This window comes from Hemitrygon akajei, chromosome 1, assembly GCF_048418815.1.
Source record: "Hemitrygon akajei chromosome 1, sHemAka1.3, whole genome shotgun sequence".
NCBI classification, from domain to species: Eukaryota; Metazoa; Chordata; class Chondrichthyes; order Myliobatiformes; family Dasyatidae; genus Hemitrygon; species Hemitrygon akajei.
Window position 1 is genome coordinate 205,573,600 of NC_133124.1, and position 25,211 is coordinate 205,598,810.

The window sequence follows — 25,211 nt, forward strand, 5'->3', positions numbered from 1 at the left end:
TTTATATAATGCCTAAAGTTTAAAAGGTCACTGCCAACGGTTTCTTTGCTGATGGAGAGTGAAGTTTGGAAGATGGAGATCGAGGAGAACCGATTTTTGACGGTGGATTGATTTCGACCTTGTTTGATCCTCATTCGGAAGGATTTCGTTGATTATTCTCGCTGTTGATCCCTGGGATGACCAGAAAGGGTTTGAGAATAGTGTGGAAGAGAGGTCAGTCACTTTAAGCCGTTATATTTAATAAAATTCGACGTGGGAGTTCGACGCTGGGAATCGAAGGACATCGACGTGGAAGAGAATTTAAATCGTTTTAAAAAGTCTCTCCTTTTAAAAGTACCGTGAGCTTTTGAGCTGTCGGCATACCGTTCTAAAGAACTGTTTTCTTTCAGCATATCGTTCTAAAGAACTGGTTTTTCCCAATACCGCTTTAAAGACTGTTTGGGACTGCAAAGCTATTAAGAACTGTGAATGTGTCGCACAGCAGCTGTTTTCCGGTTACGTTTGGGTTTGTTTACTTTTGAGGGGGTTTGTTTCAGTGTTTAATAAACATGTTATTTGTTGTTAAACCCTTGCCTATCTCATCTATATTTATTGTTGCCTGAATACGTAACAATTCCAGGATCTACCTGAGTTGATTTAGCGTGGAAAGATGTGAACTCACAGCAGAAATAAATCACTCGACCACTCAACCCTCCTCCACCAACCAATAAGATCATGGTTGATACTGAAACCACCTTCCTCTCTGCTCCTTTCACCCCTCTGCTCAATTTTTCCTGAAGTATTCAATTATTCTGCATCCCTTGTCCTTTGCCCTAAGCCACATAACCCTCTGAAAGAAAATGGTCTATCTCGTGCCGGGTGGGGAAAAAGATCTAGATTCTCTTGGAAGAGGAAACATTTGTCCCTACAATGGCCCATCAAGGCCCCTTAAAATTTTACATGGGGCAATCAAAAGAGGGAGGGTAGAGCCTGAAGCTCTCACTCCTCTTGACTGTGTTATGCTTCTGGGGAGCCTCCTGAAAGAGTGAGTGTTTGAGTGAACTGTTTGGCATTGTGTCCCCGAAACACCACCCTGCCAGGCTAATGCTCCACCCTCGTTCTCCCTTCCCAAGGAATCCACAGGACAGCAGGATGTACTTACCAGCTGCTGCCCTTCCCTCCACCTCCCCACCCCCATTCATCTCCCACTTTGGGGAAATCATACAAAGTTTAACATGGAACCTATCTTTGTTCCTCAACTGGACCGAGGCATCACAGTGATCTGGATTGTCGAGTCGATTTCTCACAGCTCCAGCGACTCGGATTCAATCCTGATCCCACGTAACCTATGAAACTTATACATAATTTACCTCTAACAAGTTTTTCTTATTGGTGTAGTATATCTGGTGCTATGTGCCCACGATACTGCTCCAAGGAAGTTTTTCATGGCACCTGTGTACATATGTGCATAAACTTGACGTTGACTTTGACCTCTGGGGAGATTGCATGTACTACATGTTTTCAAAGTTCAAATAGTAACACCTAGGAATTAAAAGCTACTAACCTTCTCCACCTCTGATCCTCCAGTGAGGACTGGCTCGTGGGCCTTCAGTCTCACTCCCCCTAGGTCCATTTCCTCCCACTTCTGAAAAATGAACTGAAAATGGATGATAGAGAAATGGAGGGCTGTGTAGCAGGGAAGAGTGAGTTTACTCTTAGAGTAGCTTAAGAGGTCCACACAACATCCTGAGCTGAAGGACCTGTACTGTGTTGTAATGTTCTAGGATCTATGAATGGTTAACTTCATTCAGCTTCACTTACACCATCGCTGAACTGTTCCCACAACCGATGGACTCACTTTCAAGACTCTTCATCTCATGTCCTCAATATTTATTTCTTATTTGTTTATTTATAATTATTATTTCTTTATTTTTGTACTTGCAGTGTGATGTCTTTCACACACTGGTTGGTGCAGTCTTTCATTGATTCCATTATGCTTATTGTATTTATTGAGTATGCCTGCAAGAAAATGGATCTCAGGGTGGTATGTAGTGACACGGGCTGGGCTGCTGTGACACGTGGCCAGGGCTCCTGGCGATGGTGGTGGAGGCGGATACAAAAGGTCTTTTAAGAGACTCCTGGATAGGTACATGGAGCTTAGAAAAACAGAGGGCTATAGGTAACCCAAGGTAATTTCTACAGTAAGTACATGTTCGGCACAGCATTGTGGACTGAAGGGCCTGTATTGTGCTGTAGGTTTTCTATGTTTCTATGACATATGTACTTTGGTGATAAAGTTACCCTTTGAACTTTTTAACTGCCCCAATGTATAGATAGATGGTAAAATCTGTGAGGACACAATTGGGTGAAGTGCCAGTTTTATTCTCTTTGAATAGAAAATCCTATAAAAGATAGTGGATTCAGCCCAGTACATCACGGGTAAAGCCCTCCCAACCATTGAGCACATCTACATGAAATGCTGTCGTAGGAAAGCAGCATCCATCATCAGAGATCCTCACCACCCAGGCCATACTCTCTTCTCACTGCTACCATCAGGTAAAAGGTACAAGAGCCTCAGGACTCGCACCACCAGCTTCAAAAACAGTTCCTACCCCTCAACCATCAGGCTATTAGATAAAGGAGGATAATTACACTTACTTGTATCATACCTGAAATGCTCATACAACCAATGATCTCACTTTAAGGACTCTTTATCTCATGTTCTCCTTATTTAATGCTATTTATGTATATTTGCATTTGCACAGTTTGTTGTCTTCTGCACTCTAGTTGATCGTTCATTGATCCTGTTATGGTTACTATTCTATAGATTTGCTGAGTATGCCCACAGGAAAATGAACCTCAGGATTGTATATGGTGACATATCTGTACTTGGATAATAAAATTTACTTTGAACTTTGTTCAGTGTCATTTTATTAGAAAGTAATATCGTTGGGACAGAGAGCAAAGCACTGAACCAGTCAGCCTCTCAGTGGGATGTTAGGTTAAACCCATGGCCAACACATTGGGTATTGTCATACCTACCGTGAAAAGCTTGTCTTGCATACTGTTTACACAGATCGAATCATAAGAGAGAGCATTGAATTAAAATAAGGTTAAAACAATAACAATGTGGAATGAAATGGTAAAGGCTACTGAAAAAGTGCATCACGGTAAACGAAGTGCAAGATCATAACAAGGTAACAGGGTAGATTTTGAGGCCAAGAGTCTATCTTATTGTACGAGAGATCATCCATTCTCAAACTTGATAACAGTGGGATCAACACCGTCCTTGACCCTGGCAGTACATGCTTTCAGGGGTTTGTATCAGGGGAGAAGAGAGAACGTCCAGGGTGAGGGGGGTCTTTGATTACATTAACAGACACAGTGAGAAGTATGGACAGAATCTGTAGAGGGGAAGCTGTGATGCGCTGAGCTGTGTGTAGTTTCTTGCAGTTACATGCAGAGCAGTTGCCATACCAAACCGTTATGCATCCAGACTGAATGCTCTCCATGGTAATTGACAAAAATTGGTAATATTTCTACCGATGAGCTTCTAGAGTGTCGTTGAAGCTGCACTCTCCCAGGCAAGTGGAGAGTTTTCCATCATGCTCCCTGACTTGACCCTTGTAGATGGTGAACAGGCTTTGGGGAGTTAGGAGGTGAGTTACTCTCCACCGGATTCCCTGCCTTTGAATTGCTCTTGTGTACCTGACTGCTCCAGTTCAGCTGCTGAATTGTCACCCGCAGGATATCAAGAGTGAGGGGATTATTGCTGAGATTCCTTTGTTACCAATCTTCCAATGATCTTTTTTGCAGGAAGTGATGTCGCTTGAAGATGAGACCACATCCTGTTACTGCCTGCTGGACCCTCACTCCTGCCACATCCTACTGGAACAGCTTGGAACCTACGCCCTCGTGGGCGAGGCCCTCACCGGCTGCGCGGAGAAAAGGCTGAAGCTCGCCATATTTGGCCACTTGTCCTGCAGCTCCCTGGAATACAACTTCCGGGTGTACTGCATGGATGACATTCCAAGTGATCTACAGGTAAGGTTTTGAGCTGAGAGGCTGTTTCCTTTTCTACATGTGCCAGGAAGGTTTCCATTTTATATCATAATCAAATAGAATTTAGGGCAACAATGAAGGTCCATCCATCTCTGTCTGTCCTTGGCCATCTTCTTTATTATGCCCCAGATATGGTTCATGGTCTTCATTTCCACCTCTACGGGATAGCGCCAAGATGACTTTCATCTCCTGCGTTTCAGTCCAGTGAAGTGCTGTCTTGACGATGGAGTTGGCCTCTCTCCTCATCGCATGTCCAATCCATCTCCAGCGTTTCCTCATGATGATTGTGGCCATGTCCTCTTGGTGACACTGAAGGAGTAGGGCGTGGTTGGAGATCTTCCTTGGCTAGAAAATACAGAGGATCTTCCACAGGCTCGTGGCGCGGAAAGACGACGGCTTGGCAAGGTCGTTTCCATCTTGTATAGAGCTTTCGTAATTCCTGTCCTTGTCATAAAAAGGTACTGAGAGGAGCTCTGTACATTGAAGCTGCAGAATTAAAAGCCTCAGTAACCAGCGATCTACTGGAGGAACTCAGCCTGTCATTCAGCATCTGAGGGTGAGAAGGAACTGCAAACAAGAAAAAAAATCTACAGATGCTGGAAATCCAAGCAACACACACAAAATGTTGGAGGAACGCAGCAGCATACATGGAAAAGTGTAAACAGTCGACATTTCATCAGGACTCATTTCTGCCTCTATGCTACAGTACCAAAATGTCTCTGTGCTCCCCCATTTACTCTGCCCTTCAGGGGTCCAATGAAGCACTGTTTTGATGGTGGAGTTGGCCTCTCTTCTCATCATATGACTCCTGATGAAGGTTCTCGGCCCAAAACATCAACTGGTTACTCCCTTCCATAGACGCTGCCTGGCCTGCTGGGTTCCTCCAGCATTTTGTCTGTGTTGCACAGAAAGGAATTGTTTCAGGTACCCCGCAGAGCTCCTTCGGCAGATTGTTTGCCATCCCAGGTTCCAGCATCTGCAGTCTCTTGTGTCTCCGAATGTGTCAGCACACTGACAGTGGATCCAAGCCATTGGTTCTAACCCTTTGCTCTTTACCCCCCACGAGGTGCAGATGTCGTACAGCTGAACTGTCAAGGATTGCCAGGTTATATGCAGGAACAAGCACTGTACAGGCAGCTTCATTGCTGAACTCACTCCCTCCTTCTTGTTAAGCAGTCCTCAGGAGACTGGAATAATGTTTATCATCATCACGTGTACCAAGGTACTGTGCAAAGCCCTTGCTTGCATGCCACCCGGACAGATTATTCCAGACATAAGCAAATATCGGAAAGAAGTAGTTCAAACTTCCTCGATACTTTTCAAAGTAAACTTTAAGCCTAATCCTTTGACCGCTTTATTTGGTATTGTTGGAGGAAAGGATATTATTTTGGAGTCATCTGACTCGCATATTTTGGCTTTTATTTCTCTTGTGGCCAGAAGGACGCTCTTGCTTAAATGGAAAGATGCTCACGCCCAATGGTTACGTGATGTGATGTCACGTTTAAATTTAGAGGAGATTCAATGTTCAATCTCTGAATCTAGCCAAGACTTTCAAACATTGTGGGGACCTTTTTTGAATTATTTTCAAAACCTTTGATTTGCTATTGAAGCACAGATGATGACTAATAATATTTTTTTCTTTTTAGCTTTACTAACCAGCTTTGGTCTTGGTAGTGGGTTTGATTTTTTTTATATAATAAAGTTACTATATCTCAACGTTACAAATTAATTTATCTGTATGAATATAGGGTAAGGATTCTTTATATGCATTTTAGTATAATGTATTGATATATTTTGTCTTGAACTCTGTATTCTTAAATATAAATTAATAAAAATATTGGAAAGAGATTAGCACATCAAAATAGTAAAAAGGAAACTAGAATGCAGTGTCACAGATAAAATCACAGAGCCATAGAAAAGCACAGCATAGAACCAGGCCCTTCGGCCTACCTAGTCCTTGCCGAACCATTTAAACTGCCTGCTCCCGTCAACCTGCACTGGGACCATGGCCCTCCGTACCTCTACCATTCATGCACTTATCCAAACTTTCTTGAAATTTGAAATCGAGCTCACCTGCACCACTTGTGCTGGTAGCTCGTTCCACATTCTCGCAGAGAAAGTGTATGTGATGTAGACAGATGAAGTCCTAGGGCCCCGTCGAGGTAGACTGGGAGGTTGAGAGTTCATCCTTTAGCACATGAAAGTCTGTCTAAGAGTCAGGCAACAGCAGGACAGGTCAAGGGTGGCTCGCTTCTGTCACCGTCCTGTGGGTTCAAAGGTTCAAAGTTCATAGGTTCAATTTAATGTCAGAGAAATGTATACAATATACATCCTGAAATGCTTTTTCTTTGCAAAACATCCATGAAAACAGAGAAGTGCCCCAAAGAATGAACAAAAGTTAAATGTGAGAACCACAAAGTCCCCCCCCCCCGGCAAAAAAAAGCACACCCGCTACCGAACACAAGCATGAGCTAGGCAATAGCAAAGTTACCCCATGATAAGATGATTGCAGTTACTCCAAAGACTGTCGCAATTCATCCAGCATTCAGCAACCCACAGGGTCTCTCCCTTCCTGGCAAGGGAGAGGGAGGTGTCCCCCATTTTCACAGCGAGCGGGAGACATAACACCAACCTGCTGGTTTACAATGTTAAGAAGTCTGTTTTGTCACTTTTTTCGAGTTCTGTTCCCGAAGATCACAAAGATCTCGGGTCTTTGGGCCCACAGCGAAAGATTTTCCAGTCTCCCCAATGACACATGAGTCTCCTGCCGTTGACACCGACCCTCGATCTGCCCATCTCCAGAGCCCGGAGATCTTAGGCTTCCAAACACCAGGCCGTCTCTCAGGCTGAACACTTGGCATGCTGAACATCGGCCAGTCCTGAAACCCAGAGAACGGGTCCCATTCCCGCAAAGAACCGATATCTGTGTGTAACTCCAGGTCAGGGTCTTCAAATGAACCCTGAAAGGGGAAAATAAAGAAATTAAAGATGGAAATAGAGCTGTTTCCGAAGATGCAAGCAAAGGAGTCGCTGTTTAGCGCCATCTACTCTGAGGTGGAGAAGGGCTCCTGTGAGGGTTCAGTGAACTCTGCTACAGGTGGACATCTTCAGATTGCTCTGCTCTCCTATCTTCTTCACCTCCACAAATTCTTCAGCATCTTCCTGGATGCTTCACAGCCAGTTTGAGATGTCATGGACCAAAGATTCTGACACCTTGTACAAAATTGAAAGGAAGTTGATAGAGACACAAGAGACAGCTGATGCCAGAATCCAGAGCAAGAAGGTGATGCTGGAGCACCTATATGGTGTCAGCTTTGGCCATCTGGAGCTCCCAATTGTTAGTCATTTTAATTCCCCTCCCCATTCCCACACTGACATATCTGTCCACTGTAAGGGTGAGCCTGAAGACAGAACAGAGAGCCAGCACCTCATCTTCCATCTGGGAAGTTCACAAGCCAATGGCATGATAATTGATTCTCCAACTTCCAGCAAGTTACTCCCCTTCTGTCTCTTTTCTCTCTCCTACACTTTCCTCTGTCACCTAATTTATTTCCCTGCCTCTACCTATTCCATCTGCCCATCACCCATGTACTCTTCCCACTAGTTCCCTCAAACTCTATTCCCATCTATTCCCACTCCCTACTTCCATCATCAGATCCATGCTCCATATTCTGCTCCAGTCAGATTCCATCTCTCACAGTCCTTTGTTGCTTCCAACCATCATTTCCCAGTCTCTGTTTCTATTTCCACTCTTCCATCCTCTATCTGACCTCTCCTCATCTGGATTCACCTGTCACCTGCCAGCTTTACCTCCATTCCTTCCCCTCTTTTCCTTATACTATAAGATCATAAGACATAGGAGCAAAATTAGACCAATTGGGCCATTGTGTCTGCTCCACATTCAATCATAGCTGATTTCTTTTCCCTCGAAACTCTAATCTCCTGGTTTCTCCCTGTAAAATTTGATGCCCCACCCCTACTAGTCAAGAAACTATCAACCTCCACTTTAGATACCCCCAATGACTTGGCCATCTGTGGCAATGAATTCCCTAGATTCAGCACCCTTTAGTTAAAGAAATTCCTCTTCTTCTCTGTTCTGAAGGGACATCCTTCTATTCTGAGGCTGTGCTCTCTGGTCCTCTCCATGTTCACTCTATCCAGGTCTTTCAATACTCAGTTGGTTTCAAGAAGATCCACCCTCATTTTTCTAAACTCCAACAAGTACAGGCCCAGAGCCATCAATGCTCCTTATATATTAAAACATTTAATTCCCAGAATAATTCTTGTAAACCTTCTTCGGACCTTCTCCATTGCCTTCACGTCCTTCCTACAGAGCCCAAAACTACTCACAATTCTCAAATTCGCACTCAGTTCTGCCCCGACACTCTAAAATGTTGCCAGTATCGTCCACAGTAAAGATTAACATAAAATACTTATTCAGTTCGTGCCCCATTTCTTTGTCTCCCATTATTACCCCTCCAGTGTCATTTTGCAGTGGTCCAATATACACTCCTGCTGGTCTCCTCCTTTTTATATATCTTTAAAACCTTCTGGTATCGTCTTTTATATTATTGGCTCGCTTACTTTCATACTTTATCCTTTCTCCCCTTACTGCTTTTTCAGTTGCCTTCTGTTGGTTTTTAAAAGCTTCTCAGTCCTCAGCCTCCAACTAATTTTTGATGAATTGTATGCTCTCTCTTTTTATTTTATGCTGTCGTTTACTATTCTTGTCAGCCATGGTTGCTTCATCCTCCACTTTGAATGCTTCTTCTTTTCGATGAACCAATCCTACATCTTCCAATTTGCTCCAAGAATCCATTGCTGCTCTACCATCATCCCTGCTAGTGCCTCATTTCAATGAACTTTGGCCAGCTCCTCCCTCATGCTTAGTTACCTTTACTCAACTGTGATCTTAACTTCTCCCTCTCAAACTGCATGGTGAACTCTATCATATTCTCCTACTCTTCGGTCTAAATACACCACTATGCAACTGGGTGTTTGACTTCCTAACAGACCTCAGACAGTCAGGAGACATAACTGTTCTTCCCTCCCGTCATCCCCAACGTAGGTGCCGCTGAGGGCTGAGGCTCACACATATGGCCAAACACCCGAGCAATCATATCGTCAAGTTCGCAGTGACATGTCAGTGGTGGGGCTCATCACCAACAATGAAGAGACGCCCTATAGCAAGGAGGTGGAAGAGCTCCAGGTGCCAGGTGAAGAACCTCTTCTTTGGTGTCAACAAGACAAAGAAGAGCTCACACCACTCACACCTCCTCCCCACCCCCTCACCCCCCACACACACCTCTTTACATCAGTGGCACAGCAGTGGAAACTGCAAGCAGTTTCAAACTCCTGAGACGGCACATCATACACATCCTCTCATGATCCCAGAACACATCTTGCACCATCAAGAAAGCTCACCAACGCCTCTACTTTCTGAAGAGAACTAGACTTTACACATTCATACAGATGTACAGTAAGAACATCCTGACGAGCTGCATCACTGCTTGGTATGGAAACTGCACTACAAAGGGTAGTCAAAACTGCCCAGTGCATCATTGGCACCAGCCTACCCATCATCAAGGACAGATATACAGAAAGGTACCGGAAAAGGTCCAGTAACATCATGAAGGATCCCACCTAACCTGTTCATGGACTGTTTGTCCCACTCCATTCGGGGAGGAGGCTACATAGCATCCAGACCAGGACCTCCAGCCTTAAGCGCAAACGAGAGAATCTGCAGATGCTGGGAGTCAAAGTAATGCTCACAAAATGCTGGAGGAACTCAGCAGGCCAGGCAGCATCCATGGAAAAGAGAAAACAGTTGACATTTCAGGCCGAGACCCTTCGTCAGGACTGGAAAAAGAAATTAGAAGTCAGAGTAAAAAGGTGGGGGAGAGGAGAGGAGGAAATACAAGGTGGTAGGTGATGGGTGAAACCAGGAGAGGGGAAGAGTGAAGTAAAGAGCAAGGATGTAGATTGGTGAAAGAAATAAGGGGCTGGAGAAGGGAGAATCTGATAAGAGAGGACAGAAGGCCAAGGAAGAAAGGGAAGGGGGAGGAGCATAGAGAGAGGTGATGGACAGGCAAGAAGATAAAGTGAGAGAAGGAAATAGGAATGGGGAATAGTGAAGGAGAAGGAGAGGGGACAACTACCAGAAGTTAGAGAAACCGATGTTCATGCCATCAGGTTGGAGGCTACTCAGATGGAATGTAAGGTGTTGTTTCTCCATGCTCAGTGTGGCCTCATTGTGGTAGTAGAGGAGGCCATGGACTGACGTGTCAGAATGGGAATGAGAAGTAGGATTGAAAGGGTGACCACTGGGAGATTCCACTTTTTCTGGCAGATGGAGCATAGGAGCTCGGCAAAGCGGTCTCCCGATCTACGTCAGGTCTCACCGATATAGAGGAGCCCACAAGGGGAGCATCGGATACAGTATATGACCTCAACAGACTCTCAGGAGAAGTGTAACCTCACCTGGAAGGACTGTTTTAGGCCCTGAATGGTGGTGATGGAGGAGGAGTAGGGGCAGGTGTGGCACTTGTTCCACTTGCAAGTTTAAGTGCCAGGAGGGAGATAATCAGTGGGGAGGGACAAATAGACAAGGGAGTCACGTAAAGTGTGATTCCTGCTGAATGTGGATTTTGGCGGGGGGGGGGGGGGAAGATGTATTTAGAGGTGGGATCCCATTGGAGATGGTGGAAGTTACACAGAATTATCTACTGGATGCAGTGGCTAATGGGGTGGTAGATGAGGACATCAGGAACCCTCTCCCTGGTGAGCTGGTGGGTGGCTGGAGTGAGGGCAGATGCATGAAATGGAAGAAGGCAGGGTTGATGGTGAAGGAAGGAAAACCCCTCTCTTTGAAGAAGGATGGCATCTTCTTGGCTCTGGAATGAAAAGCCTCATCCTGAGAGCAGATGCGCTGGGGACAGAGGAACTGAGAGTTAGTGATGGCATTTTTACAAGTGACAAGGTGGAAAGATGTATAGTCCACGAAGCCTTAAATACAGTAACTTTGCCCAAGTAAGACTGATCAACAACTCCAACCACTAACTCCACCATTACTTTGATATTTCCCATCAGGCACCGTACGTACAGCCTAGCATCACTTTATGGAAATACAACCAATCAACACATATAAGCTATCTTATGTATTTATATTTATTGTGTGTATGTTTATTATTATTATGTTCTTTATCGTTTGTGGGATTTTTGTGCTGCATCAGATCCAGAGTAACAATAATTTCATTCTCATTAACTTGTTTACAGGACATGACATTAAACCATCTTGAATCTTATGATCACTGTCTCCTGAGGATTCCTTTACCTTAAGCTCCCTAATCAAATTAATCAAACTGCATCAAATCCAGAATTACCTTTTCTCTGGTGGGTTTGACTGCAAGCTTCTCTAAAAAGTCCATCCTGTAGATATTCCACAGATACTTTCTCTTGAGATCTGGTACCAACTTGATTTTCCCAGAATACCTGCATATGGCAATGCCCCATGGCCATCATAACATTGCCCTCTTTATATTCTTTTTCTATCTCATGTTGTAATTTGTATGACTTCCTGGCTACTGCTCGAAGGCCTGTATGTAACTCCCATTAGAGTCTTTTACCCTTGCCGTTTCTTAACTCTACCCAAAAGGATTTTACATCTTCTGATCCCATGTCACTTCTTTCTAAGGATATGATATCACTCTTTACCATCAAAGCCACCCACCCCTTCTGCCCACCTGCTTGTCTTTTCAATAGGATGTGTATCCTTGGATGTTTAGTTCCCAGCTGTGATCTTCTTTCAAACATGACTCAGTGATGCCCACAACATTATACCTTCCACTTTCTAGCTCATCTGCTTATCTTGTATACTGCAGACATTCAATTGGAACATGGTCAGTCCTGTATTTACCACTGTTCTTCTCAATTTTGTTCACATGTCTCTGAAGTTAAATTATAACCCCTATCTAAACTTTGTCTTATTCTTAATTCTAAAGACTTCAATAACCCTTCCTGCACTCTCCTTCCCTTTTACTTCATGCTTGCTTTTTCAAGCTGCTGAACTGCTCCCCTCCCCCACCCACTATTTAGTTTAAAGCCCTGTCCACAGCCCTAGTTGCGTGACTCACCAAAAAATGGTCCCAAAATGGTTCAGGTGGAACCTGTCTCATCAGAATAGCTCCCTCCTTCCCCAATACTGACACCAATGTCCCACAAGTTCAAACCCACTTCTCCCACATCAGTCTTTGAGCCATGCATGCAGCTCTCTGATCTTATTAACCCTCTCTGAATTTCTACATGGCTCAGGTAGCAATCTAGAGGTTATTATTTTGTGATTCTGAGCAGTAATTTAGTCCACAGCTGCTCAAATTCCCTCAGAAAAACCACTTTCCTTGTCCTTCCTATGTCACTGCTACTCACATGGACCGTAGCAACTTAATCTTTCCCCTCCTGCTCCAAATTCCTCTGCAGGTCAGATGAAATGTTGCAATCCTGGGTATCAGGCAGTCCATGTAGCCTTTGGGACTCTCGATTCTTGTGACAGAGATTTGTATCTTACCCCTAACTAGATGTTCCTTAATTACAAATATATTTCTCTTCTCTCCCTCTCCAGCCCAGCCTTGACTGATTCTCTGAACCATGGTGCCACAGTTTGGTTGCTTATCCTTCCTGCAGCACAGGGAGCAAGTATCTCAGGCCTGTTGGATAAGATCAGCGTTTGAGGTTCCTCCAGCCCTACCTTTTGGATCCCTCTACCCGCCTCACTTACAGTCACACCCTCTTGTCCCTGACCACAGACCAAATCTGTAGCAGCCAATCTAATGGGTATGACCACCCCCTGGAACACAGTGTCCGGGTAACTCTCTCCCTTCCTGATGCAATGCAGTGTTTGAAACTCAGATTCCTGGGTCATTAACTTTGAGCCGGAGTTCCTCAAGCAACTGAAACTTGGTGCAGATGTGCCTCCCACATCATGCACCCCTAAAACACATTGGATGCACGCAGGATCCAAGATCCAAGATGGCGGCGCGATGCAGCTTGCAGCGGCCACTCGGGAACTGATTATCTATTATTTGTGAAGTGGGGTGCCGTGCGCGATCATAATCGATTGAAAACGGACGTGGGAGCACGGAGAAACATCGTGAAATTCCAGGAAGATCTTCTTCGTTGCTGCTGCTGCTGTGAGGTCCGGGACTCTGCTGGGAAGAACAGGCCCCCAGTCCTCGGGGTCACGTTGCTGATGGCTGTTGGCGGGGCCGTCTTAATACACTCGGCAGATGATGGTGCTGTGCCGGAGGGGATGGTCGTCGGCTCGGAGGTTTGACGGACTCAGGTCGCTTTCGGTGTGTGCTGCGTCTGCGAGGCTGGTTTCGACAGAGCGTCCATTGTGTGCTGCGTCTGCGAGGCTGAGTCGGGCGGCGCCTTGGAAGTCCATAGCGGGGGTATTCCCTTCTGCCGCCGGCGTGGGATGGCGAGTCTGTTGGGACCCTGGGGTCTTGTGGAAACTGTGGTGATTTCTTTTGAACTTACGGTCCTTTAACATCTTGGACTATTTTTACTGTGCCCATAGTCTGTTTTTTTTTATCAATTATGCTATTGTTTGCACTGTTGTAACTATATGTTGTAATTATGTGGTTTTGTGCAGGTCTTGTAGCTTTAGTTTTTGGTCTTGTTTTTGTCCGGTGGATTTGTAGCTCCTTTCCGGGGAACGCGCTAGACGGTAGCACGATATTAATATGCAGCAGCCTCTCCGGACTCTGGATTGGGGATTGCCAAACGTTACGTGGATTTTCTGGTGTAGTCTGTTTAGTCATATCATTCTGGGGGAACGTTGTCTCGTTTTTTAACTGCATTGCATTTGTGGTTTCTAAATGACAATAAACTGAATCTGAATCTGAATCTGAGTGAATGAACCTTGAACTCTGTGTGGTGATATCACGTGAATGATGTGTCAGAACCTGATTGGTGAGAGTTCTGAGCATGCACAAAAATGAGAGAATGATCTAGGAGCATGGCAGTGTAAAATGTGGTTTGGTTGTTGTAACTAAAAGTTCTATTCTTCCAGAATATGTTTCATTATTAGAAACCCACGGTACGTATTACTATAAAGAACACACCACTTTGTGCTGTGTCTAAGGTCCTCAATCATTTCCTCGGGTGTCCAAAGATTTTGTTAGAACATTGGTGATGTCGGCAGACTTCATAATCAGTGTCTCCTGAGATATCAAAAATGGGCTACATTGATTTGCACCTCATTATGGATCTTAATTGTTTGGAGATGTTTCTACTCTGTACTGTTCTTCAGTAGTCTCAGGAAAAGCTTATAAGTTGTGTTTCTTTGAGCTTCGTGATCAGATAGGATCCTCAGGAGCATTGCTGTTCTTTTTAAATCATTTAGTGATACGGTACAGGGTTTGGCCCTTCTGGCCCTCTGAGCCACACGACCCAACAACTCCCAACAAACCCAATTCACCCTAACCTAATCATAGGGCAATTTACAATGACCATTTAACCTAGCCGGTATGTCTTTGGACTGTGGAACACAACAGGAGGACCCAGAAATAACCCACAGGGAGGACATACCAAGACACCTTATAGAACGGTGCCAGAATTGAACTCCAAACTCTGGGATGCCCTGATCAGAAGGAGCATTGTGCTAACTGCTACACTGCTGTGGCACCCTATTCTCCTATGCTGGAAGGAGTGCAAGGCACTGGAAGAAGGTAGACTCTGTCCATGGAGTGACACAAAGTGCCATGAATTTGGTGATGGACCTAGTCTCCAGGATGTTAGTGCAGGCCCATCCTCTTGTCTGCTTCCATGAAAGAGACAACAATGATTTTTTAAACTCAATGACCTGAGTGTGGGCATACTTGAGTATCATTCATCACCTGCACATAATGAGGTGACTTCCGGACTGGAGGTAAACTGAATGGTTTCCCCTTGCTCTGTAGATTAACTCAAGCAAGAAGTATGTAAAAGGAGAGGTGAAATACCCCGGCGAGAAAGATTGAGAAGCAAATTGGTGCGTTAATAACACCATTGATAGCTAGTTGGTGTGTGGAACCTTTGTCTGCATTGGGAGTGGGTCTGTGCTGAACCCAGTGACAAGAATCATGGCTTCAAGATCACCATGGAGCAATCTGAGAATGTTGAAAGGTTTTGGAATGCAGATATCTGAGAGGGATCCATCATAATCCTCGTTCATTAGTAAAATCCCAGGCTTATGTGGTCAGAACAGACGATGCACAGTTGTCTTTGATGTTCCTTTAGTTCTTCTTTGTAAGGAGTGAAGGTAATACATGATGGGCCTCTTGAACAACATAATCTATCCTCTCTGAATGTTTTGCACTCGTTCCAGAGTGATAATTTTGCTGTGGCTTTTATCTGATCCTGAAGAAACTCAACCCATTAATCCTCCCTGGGGTAAGCGTCGGGCCAATTTCATTCACTCTCCCGCAGTGAACACTTCCCTCTCTCTGCAGCACTGAAGCTGTGAAACTGCTCAGACTGCTACGTTCATCATGGTGATTTGCCCTGCTCTATAATGTGCTGACACCGAGGCTTTGGGACCTACCGAGACCTACTTCAGCCTGCTCCAGGGATTCGGGGTCTATGGACTCAAATTGGTTCAAAATGCTGTTGCTTGCTTCAATTGATTGCATGACTTGTGTTTTTTTTTCTCTTTCTCTGTCATTGAGTATTGATCTTTTTTTTAAAATTGAGTTCTTTCTTTGTGGCTACCTGTAAGCAGACAAATAGCAAGGTTGTATAATTTATATATACTGTGCTTTGGTAATAAATGTACTTTGAATCCTTTGAAGAACAGCAAAGAGCATAATCTCCTAATCAACCACCACCCCCACCGACGCTTCTTAGAACCTACACACTAGTAAAGGATTCCAATTTAATTCTACCTTTGTAAAATACTTAAGGAATATTCCTTAAGTATATTCCTTAAGGAATATGATCAAGCCATTTACAAATCCAAGCCACTTTAATTTATAATGAATGGTCCTAAAAATATACATCTTGTCAGAAGTTTATCCTATGGACAACTATACGCAGAATTTTCTTTCTGTGAATATTCCTGAAAATACAACTAATGCGAATCCAAAAACAAAGTTGTAGACACTGAGAATCTGAAATGAAAACTGAAAATGTCAGAAATGTTCAGCAGGTCAGCCAGCATCTGTGGTGAGAGAAATGGAGGTGATATTTCAGACTGAGAAGCTTGTGTCTGGAACAAAAAATGTTGTGGTCTGCGATTGCAAATGTTAACTCTTGCATTCCTTCTGTCCCAGGAGGTGATGACAGAAGAGAGGAACCAGGGAGGACATTTGTTGGATGAGCCCAGAACAATACATTTCAAAGCGAACTCATATGGCCTTCAAATCTCCCTACTCGACATACCCCAGTTCCTGTGGAGAGTAAAACCACTGACGCTGTTTCAGGTATTTGCTGCTTGCTTCACACGTGCATGAACTTTCAAGATCACCGGTGGGTGGAGGCTTACACATGAACACGAGCGAATGCACCCAGTTTTGACATTACACGTCGTCAGATCTGTACAGTTGTACAGCACAGAAACAGGCAGTTCGGCCCACCACACCAATGCTGACCTTTCTGCCCTTCTACGGTACTGTGCAAAAGTCTTAGGCACGTGCCTAAGGTTTCTGCAGAGTACTGTATGAATTTTATGTATTGCACTGTACTGCTGACGCAAAAACAAACATTCAGGATATATGTGAGTGGTGATAACCTGATTCTAGTTTGAGTCTTTATTGTGGACTGAGAATGGAGAGGGGGATCATGGTTGGGAAACGGGGGAGGGAGTGGGAAGCACCAGAGAGACATCCTGTAATGATCAATAAACCAATTGTTTGGAATTAAATGATCTTGCCAGGTCTCTCGGGGCTGGGTGTGTCTGCACCCATGCCAACCCCTACCCCTGGCACTCCTTCCCTGCACACCTACTCCACACCCATCCCATAGTGCTCCACCTTCACCATTCTCAACATCCTTTGCTCCCACCAGGTTTACAGACTCACTCTCTGCTCCATGTTGACAAAAACAGTACTGTGCAAACGTCCTAGGTGCCCTAGCTGTATATGTGTGCCTAAGAGTTTTGTCCAGTACTGTACACTAATCCCATTATCTTGCAAGTTGGGTGACCAGAGGAGTGAAGAGTAGGGGACGGAACCAATTTGCTGCTCGATACACAATAATATTTAAATTTAAACATGTAATTTATTCATAAAATTTACCCTCTTTTGGCCAATGTCTTTACAAGATGGGTGACCTCATCCATTATCAATACTCTTCTGAGATTGCCTGCCTGGCATCAGTGGTCACATAACCAGGACTTGTGATGTGCATCTGCTGCTCATATGACCGTCCACTTACTGTTCCCATGGCTTCACATGGGGTGGCTAAGCAGGTGCTGCAGCTTGCCCAAGGGTGACCTCCGGGCGAGCAGAGGGAGGAGAACCTTCCACCATCTTGGGTAGAGATGTATCTCCATCCCGCCACCCCAGGCTAATTACTAGTTAAGTTAGTTTAGCACAACATCATAGGCCCAAGGACTGTTTCTGTTCTCAACTATTCTATGTTCTATAAGATTGCTGTTTCCACTTATTTGCAGAATTTGCATTAAAGTTTAAAGTTCAAAGTAAATTTATTATCAAAGTACATATATGTCACCATATACACCCCTAAGATTAATTTCCTTGGGGGGCATTTACCTTAAATCCAAGAAATGCAATACAATTAATTAAAGGCCACACCCAACAGGATGGACAAACTACCAAAGTGCATAAGACAACAAATTGTACAAATGCAAAGATAAAGAAAAAAAGCAATAATAATAATGATGATTAATAAATAAACAATAAACATTGGGAACATGAACAAATGGTCAACATCACATCAATTTTCCCATGAGCAAACAAACTAAGACATTTTATATGAATTCCAGGTCCTTTACATGCATTGACAGTGGAGCCTTAAGCCATAGCCTTACCCCACAGTTTTGACAGTGGTTGCACTAAATCTCTGTGCTTTCCTCCATACATAGTGTTGGACCAATCTGCACACTTAATCTCAGTGCCTTCCACCTCACAGAGTGCTGGACCTGACTGTACACTAAATTTCAGCAGCTCACTCTTGCAGATGGCGCTAGACCAGTCTGTACACTAAATTTCAGTGCCTTCCTCCACACAATGCAGGACCAGTCTCTACATTAAATCATCCTCCTTCATTCCAATGATAAAAGCCCTATCTTGCACAACCTTTCCTCATAATACATGCTCTCCAATCCAGGCAGCATCCTGCAAAATCTCCTCTGTACCATCTCTAGAACTTCAGCATCATTCCTATAATGAGGTGACCAGAACTGAACAGAGTTTTATTTTGCTACAGCATTTATATTTCCCTGAAATGTTGGACAATGAGGGGAGATTTGATAGAGATATATGAAATTATGAGGGGTTGATAATGCAAGTGGGCTATTTCCATTGAGGTTGGATAAAACTAGGACAAGATGTCATAGGTTAAAGGTGAAAGGTGAGATATTTAAGGACCTAAAACCACAAGATACAGGAGCAGAATTAGGCCATTTGGTCCATCGGGTCTGCTCTGCCATTTCATCATGGCTGAAGGTGGTAGAGTGTGAAACACCCTACCAGTGGAAGTAGTGGATGAGGGTTTGATTTCAACTTTAAACATTTGGATAAGTACATGGATGGGAGGGACATGGAGGGCTATGGTTCAGGTGTGGCTTGATTGGACTAAGCAGAATAATCATTCAGCACAGACTAGATGTGCAGAAGGGTTTGTTTCTGTGCTACACCTGACAAAGCAACATCGTGCTTCTTTTAGCCCTCCTGATTTCTCTCATAATATTTTCTACTACTGGGCAATTTCCATGTCTTTGGGATATGGGAAGAAACCAGTTTCCAGAGGAACTCTATGCAGTCAGCACAGACCGCAGCTGAGGTCAGGATCTCATGGGAAATGCATAAATACAGCAGGTTAGGGGACCTGAATTGTTTAACAGCTTCTCTCTCCACTGATTCTGCTTTACCTGCTGAGTTTGTCCGGCATTTTCTGCTTTTAATGCCAAAATAATGTCAGTTACTGTTGGTTGAGAGGACTCTGCTAAAACTCCCTTACTCCTTCCCAAATAGGATAGGCTCACCATTCAGATCTTCCTAAGAATGTACACTGGCTGGCATCTCATTTGACGAACAGGACCTCCAACGGCTTAAGCACTTAAGTGTCAGTCAGTCTTAATTATGTGCTCAGGTCTTTCAAGTGCGACTTGAACTCAAGTTCAAGTTTATTGTCATTCAACTGTACACATGTATATAGATAAACAACGTTCCTCAGGGACTAAGGTACAAAACACACAGTACATCGATCACATACAGCACATAGGATAATACTAACACTATAATATTAATAGATTTTTTTAAAGTGCTCTGTCTATATACAAATTGGCACAATGCATAAATGACATATCGTTAGATACACAACAGTATTACTGTGACTGTTAGAGGCTGCATTCAAAAATCTTTGCATTCAGAAGCAAGTGTACTATTCACAGAGCCAAGACAGATATTACTGTCTAATATTAGCCCACTTACATTTATTTCTTTCAATATCAGGAAATATAACTGGATTGAAAATTGGTTACTTTTGATGTCTTTGCATGTTTTGTTTGATAATGTATTTTTATAAGATTATGGGAAGGACGGTATTTGAATATCCAGGGCACCATTTTTAAAAGCTACCACCAGTCATAATTATTAATTTATTTTGTAAGCGTGAATGATTGTCAGGGATTTTTTTTATTATCACTGCTGTAACTGTGGCAACAGTAGCATCTTCAGCTTTCAAAGCCAAGGGGAGATTGTGTTATTAATGAACAATGAATTTCAGAGTGTATTTATTGATACACGTGATTCGGTCAGAAGTACACTGCTTGTAATATCTCACGTTCCAGATGGTCTGTTGTGGAGTTACTCCACAGACAGTTAAGATGAATTTTGAGAATGCGAAGATTAGGATGAAGCAACACACACAAAATGCTGGCGGCCAGGCAGCAGCTATGGACAAGAATACAGTCGAGGTTTTGGGCTGAAATGTCAGCAGTACTCTTTTCCACAGATGCTGCCTGACCTGCTGAGTACCTCCAGCATTTTATGTGTGTTGCTTGGATTTCCAGCATTGGCAGATTTTCTCTTGTTTGTGATTAAGACGAAGGTTTCAGATGCAGACCAACTGTAGCAGAGTTGATTGTAGAAGGGAATAGGACCATAAGATTATAATAAATAGGAGCAGAATTAGGCCATTGAGCCCATCAAGTTTGCTCTGCCATATCATCTTGGCTGATTTATTAGCCTTCTCAACCCCATTCTCCTGCCTTCTACTCATAACTTTTGATGCCCTTGCTAATCAAGAACCTATCAACCTCCATTTTAAATAAACCCAGTGAATTGTTCTGTGGCAAAGAATTCCACAGATTTACCATCCTCTGGCTAAATAAATTACTCCTCATCCCTGTTCTAAAGGGATGTCCTTCTATTCTAAGGCTGTGCCCTCTGGTCCCAGACAACCCACTAAAGAAAGCATCCTCTCCATGCCCACTCTATCTAGGTCTTTCAATATTCGATAAGTTTCATTGAGATCCCCCTTCATTTTTCTAATATCTAATGAGGACCAGACCAGAACCATCAAACACCCCTTATACATTAACACTTTCATTCCTGGGATAATTCTCGAGAACTTCCTCTGGACTCTCTCCAATGCCAAGCACATCTTTTCTTAGTCAAGTGGCATGAAACAGCTCGCAATACTCTACGTGCCATCTGACCAATAGCCATCCTTTTTCTTAAATTCTAGCCCCCTTGATGTGAATACTAACATTGTGTTTGCCTTCCTTACCACCAATTTAACCTGCAAGTTACCCATTAAGGAATCTTGCATGAATACTCTCAAGTCCCTAAGCACCTCAGATTTCTGAATCTGCTCCCCATTTAGAACACAGTCTATGCTTTTATTTCTTCTGCCAAAGTATGTGACCATACACTTCCCTACACTATTTAATCTGCTGCTTCTTTGCTCATTCTCGAATTGGTCTAAGACCTTCTGCAGACTCTCCGTTCCTCAACACTACCTGCCACTCCATTGTATCATCTGCAAACTTGGAGTGCTGTTATCCTTGGAGGCATTGTAGAGAAAATCGATTCCCCTCAAGGTAACAACAATGCACTCACACTTTGATGAGACAGCAAGAATTGCCACTTAGTGGGCCACTATTTCAGACATCTTTATCAATAACAAAGGGCCCTGTCGAAGGGTCTCAGCCTCAGGTATGGACATTTCCCTCCATGGATGCTGCTTGTGTCACAACCAGGGGTCGTTTAAAAAGAAAGGGTTTATTTTCAGTTAGTATGTGGTGTGTATTTTCTCTGATCTGCTGTGTTCCTTGGATTATTTACCTTCTATATCTATTTGTCTTTGGGCTAGTGCGAGGTTTGCACTTTGTGTTGCAGGTGTCTCATTTGGTGTCGTGGGGTTTGCTAAACTCTCTGTATTTAACACTTCTATTAAATTTGGGATCATTTAATTAGCACGGTACTTGTAGTTGTTGGCCTTGGGGATTTTTTCTTTGTCTATGTTGTCTGATTAGTCCTGACTTCCTACATGCCCCAGGGCATATTTCAGGGGGGCATGCCAACCTCTTTTTGCTCTGTTGTTGTGGTTCCTTGTCTGCTGGAACTCAGACCGAGTTCTTCCGTGTATCATGGGTGATTTTAGTTCAACGAGATTCTGTATAGTTCGCCTGAGCTCTTGTTAGCTTTTCGGGTTAATTTCTGTAATGATTCTTCAGCTTAGTTTGAATTAACAAAGTGATTCCTGCACTAGAGTTCGCTCGTGACCCTCACGGTTCGACCTGCTGAGATCCTGATCCCTAGTTCACACCCTGGATTGTCAGTCCACAGCCCACAGTACGAGTTCCCACCTCTGAACCACTTATGACACTGACTATTTTAATGTGCTATAAATTAAACAAACTGAGCCTTTATTAATAGAGTGATACACCACAGAAGCATGCCCAACGAGTCTGCACCCATCTACAGTAAATCCTACACTGGTTTTATTTCATGCTCCCCACATTCCCATTAACTGCCCCAGCAGATTTTAACTCTCAGCCAATCCACGTGATTGTGGCAGGAAAGCAGAGGGTCTGGAGGCAACCCGCCGTAAGAGTGGCCAAATTCCACACAGATATCAGAATTAAACCGGGGCTTCTGGAGCTGTGTGTCAGTGACTTTGCCAGCCGCGCCGTGGAGCCACGAAGTGACCTTGCTTTTGAAACTCAAGCAGACATTGGAGGGTGAATTGTAGCCTTTTGTTTATGCTCGCTGTAGCTGAACAACTCTGGTAAGCCTTGGAAAGAGAGTGCAAGTGGCAAAGGCTGAGTGGAGAGCTACAGAGAGCAGCGCAGTGACATACGGATGTGACCCTCGGGCTAAGCCAGCACGAGTTCGTCTAGGGGAAAGCAACTCCTGGTCCTGCCAAACTGAGAAATCTTGTTTGTGTGGACGCTGCACGACGTGTTGCCCGGTTACACATCGCGCAGCATCCACATTAATGAGAATTCTCAGTTTGGCAGGGCCAGGAGTTGTTACAAATCCACACCACAAAATATCAGACAGTACATCATACGCAATTAAATGATGGAACTTTATAAATCTTAATCTGGATAGAGGGTTAGTAAAGAAAATAAAAAGTAAAAGGGCCCATTTTAGGGAAAAAAAGTATCGCGCATCGTTGGAGCTCACTGATATGGCTATTCATCAACCATCCACCTCCTGCAAGCGTAGCTCCTCAGTCCACTCCATCCAGTCTTCCGACTCTTTCCATTGCTCCCCAGCAAAAGACCGCGAAAATCTCTCTTCCAGACTCACAAGAAAGAACAACATTTCTCCCATTGGATAACATACATTCCAAAGCCCCGTTATCTCTAGTCATAACCCAAGCATTGCTGCTACAGGGAAACCATTACGTTAGCAGTGGAACATTACATAGTAGCCATTACATTAGCCTTAGCAGTGAAACCTTACAGCGTGTTACATAGATAATACAAGGAAGAATTATGTTTCATCCGGAAAGCAGCTGGTGTTTGGAATGCGTTAGCTGAGTGTTAGTGAACATAGAACAGTACAGCACAGTACAGGCCCTTCAGCCCGCAATGTCGTGCCAACCTTTTAACCAACTCCAAGATCAATCTGACCTTTCCTCACAAATAGCCCTCCATTTTCTATTCATCCACCTGCCTATCCAAGAGTCCCTGAAATGTTCCTGAAGCATCTGCCTCTACCACCACCCCATCAGCTCATGGAGCGTTTTGAAATACTGAAGGGCTCAAGCCAAGTAAACAATAGAAAGTAATTGATATTGGTATTGGTTGATCATTGTCCCATGTACCAAGATATGGTGAAAAGCTCGTCTTGCATTCTGTTCATGCAGATCAACCCATTACATATCATATTGAGGTAGACCAAGCCAAAGGAGTAACAGAATGCAGAATAAAATGTACTGAGTACAGAATCTTAGACGTGCAGAGCGGTTGAGGTGTGGTACGTACGTGCCAAATTGAGGCAGCTTGGCGCAGGCATGAGAGCAGGATATGTTTGGCCATTGCTTGAGCAGACTTGGAGCGGCAGAACCACGGCGAGGCAAGGTGGATCGCGGGCCAGAGAGCGAGCAAACCCTCAAGGTTTGGTCGATATAAATGCCGGGCTGAACTGGAAAGGTTGGATATAGATTGAATCGAGGCAGCGGGGCCAGGGTCCAAGAGCAAGGAATGACCCTAAGTTTGGATGATTTATGTGCTGGGCCAAACTAAAAAGGTCAGAGTGTCAGTGCTGGAGGAGAGGGTCAAGGTGTCAGAGCTGGTGTTCAGTTCTCTGCTCCACAAAGTTTACTCGTCTCTGTACTGAATTGAGGCTGCGGCCTGCAACCAACGGGATCCTGAATCGGCTGCTGGCTTCACGTCTGTGGACTCTTTTGTGAACTTCATTTCTGAATGCTGTTTGCTTACTTGTCTTGTTTGCACAACTTTATTTGCACATTAGGTGTTTGGTGATCTTTTTTAAATGGGTTCTATTGGGTTTCTTTGTTTTGTGGCTGCCTGTAGTGAGTCGAATCTCAAGGTTGTACATAGTTTACATATTCTGATAATAAATGATCTTCAAACTTTGAAAATGCAGTGCAGGTAAGCATTATAAGATATAGGAGCAGAATTAGGCCATTGGCCTATCGAGTATGCTCTATTATTTCATCATGGCTAATCCAATTTTCCCTTTCAGCCTGTCTCCTGCCTTCTCCCCATATCCCTTCATGCCCTGACTAATCAAGAATCTATCAACCTCTGCCTCAAATATACCCAATGATTTGGCCTCCGCAGCCACTTGTGGCTACGAGTTCCACAAATTCATCACTCTCTGGCTCAAGAAATTCCTCCTCATCTCCATGCTAAAATGATGCCCCTCTATTCTGAGGCTGTGTCTTCCAGTCTTAAACTCCTCCGCCATAGGAAACATCCTCCCCACATCCATTTTCTTGAGGCCTTTCAATATTCAATAGATTTTAATGAGATCACCCCTCATTCTTCTGAATTCCAGTGAGTACAGGCCCAGAGCCATCAAACGCTCTTCATATGACAGGCCTTTCAATCACAGGATGATTTTCATGAACCTCCCTTGAACCGTCTCCATTGTCAGCACATTTTTTCTAAGATAAGGGGCCCAAAAGTGAGGAACAAGATGATAATGAGGCAGATTGTGAGCTTAAGAGTCTGTCTGACATTCAATAGTCACAAGTACAATACAACTATTTAATGGCCCACCATTAGTCAACCATTAAAGGTCATAGTTCATGGTGATTAGTAAATGAACCAGAGGCGAAAGGAGGTGAAGCTGTCCTGATTGGTAGCATGAAAATGTTGCACCCAGTGGTGACAATGGATTCCGTTGTTTTCCAAAGTTAGAAATGTATCTCAGAGTCAGAGGGCAAGGTGTTGCTGCTATGGTATAGCTCTTAGAACATTCTGAACATTGTAGGCAACATATTAAGCAAATGATTTAATGATCTCA

General features: G+C 43.9%; 1 protein-coding gene across 7 annotated transcripts in view; it reads left to right on the plus strand.

The window, feature by feature from the left end:
• The window catches only part of LOC140734734 (netrin receptor UNC5D-like), an 820,373-nt gene that overhangs the window by 765,363 nt on the left and 29,799 nt on the right, over window positions 1-25,211 (plus strand). For all 7 annotated transcript variants that reach the window (XM_073059143.1, XM_073059196.1, XM_073059151.1 and 4 more), the window contains 2 exons: window positions 3,796-4,023; window positions 16,350-16,499. In XM_073059143.1, the coding sequence (XP_072915244.1) occupies window positions 3,796-4,023; window positions 16,350-16,499 (378 nt within the window). The remainder of the gene's footprint in view (window positions 1-3,795; window positions 4,024-16,349; window positions 16,500-25,211) is intronic.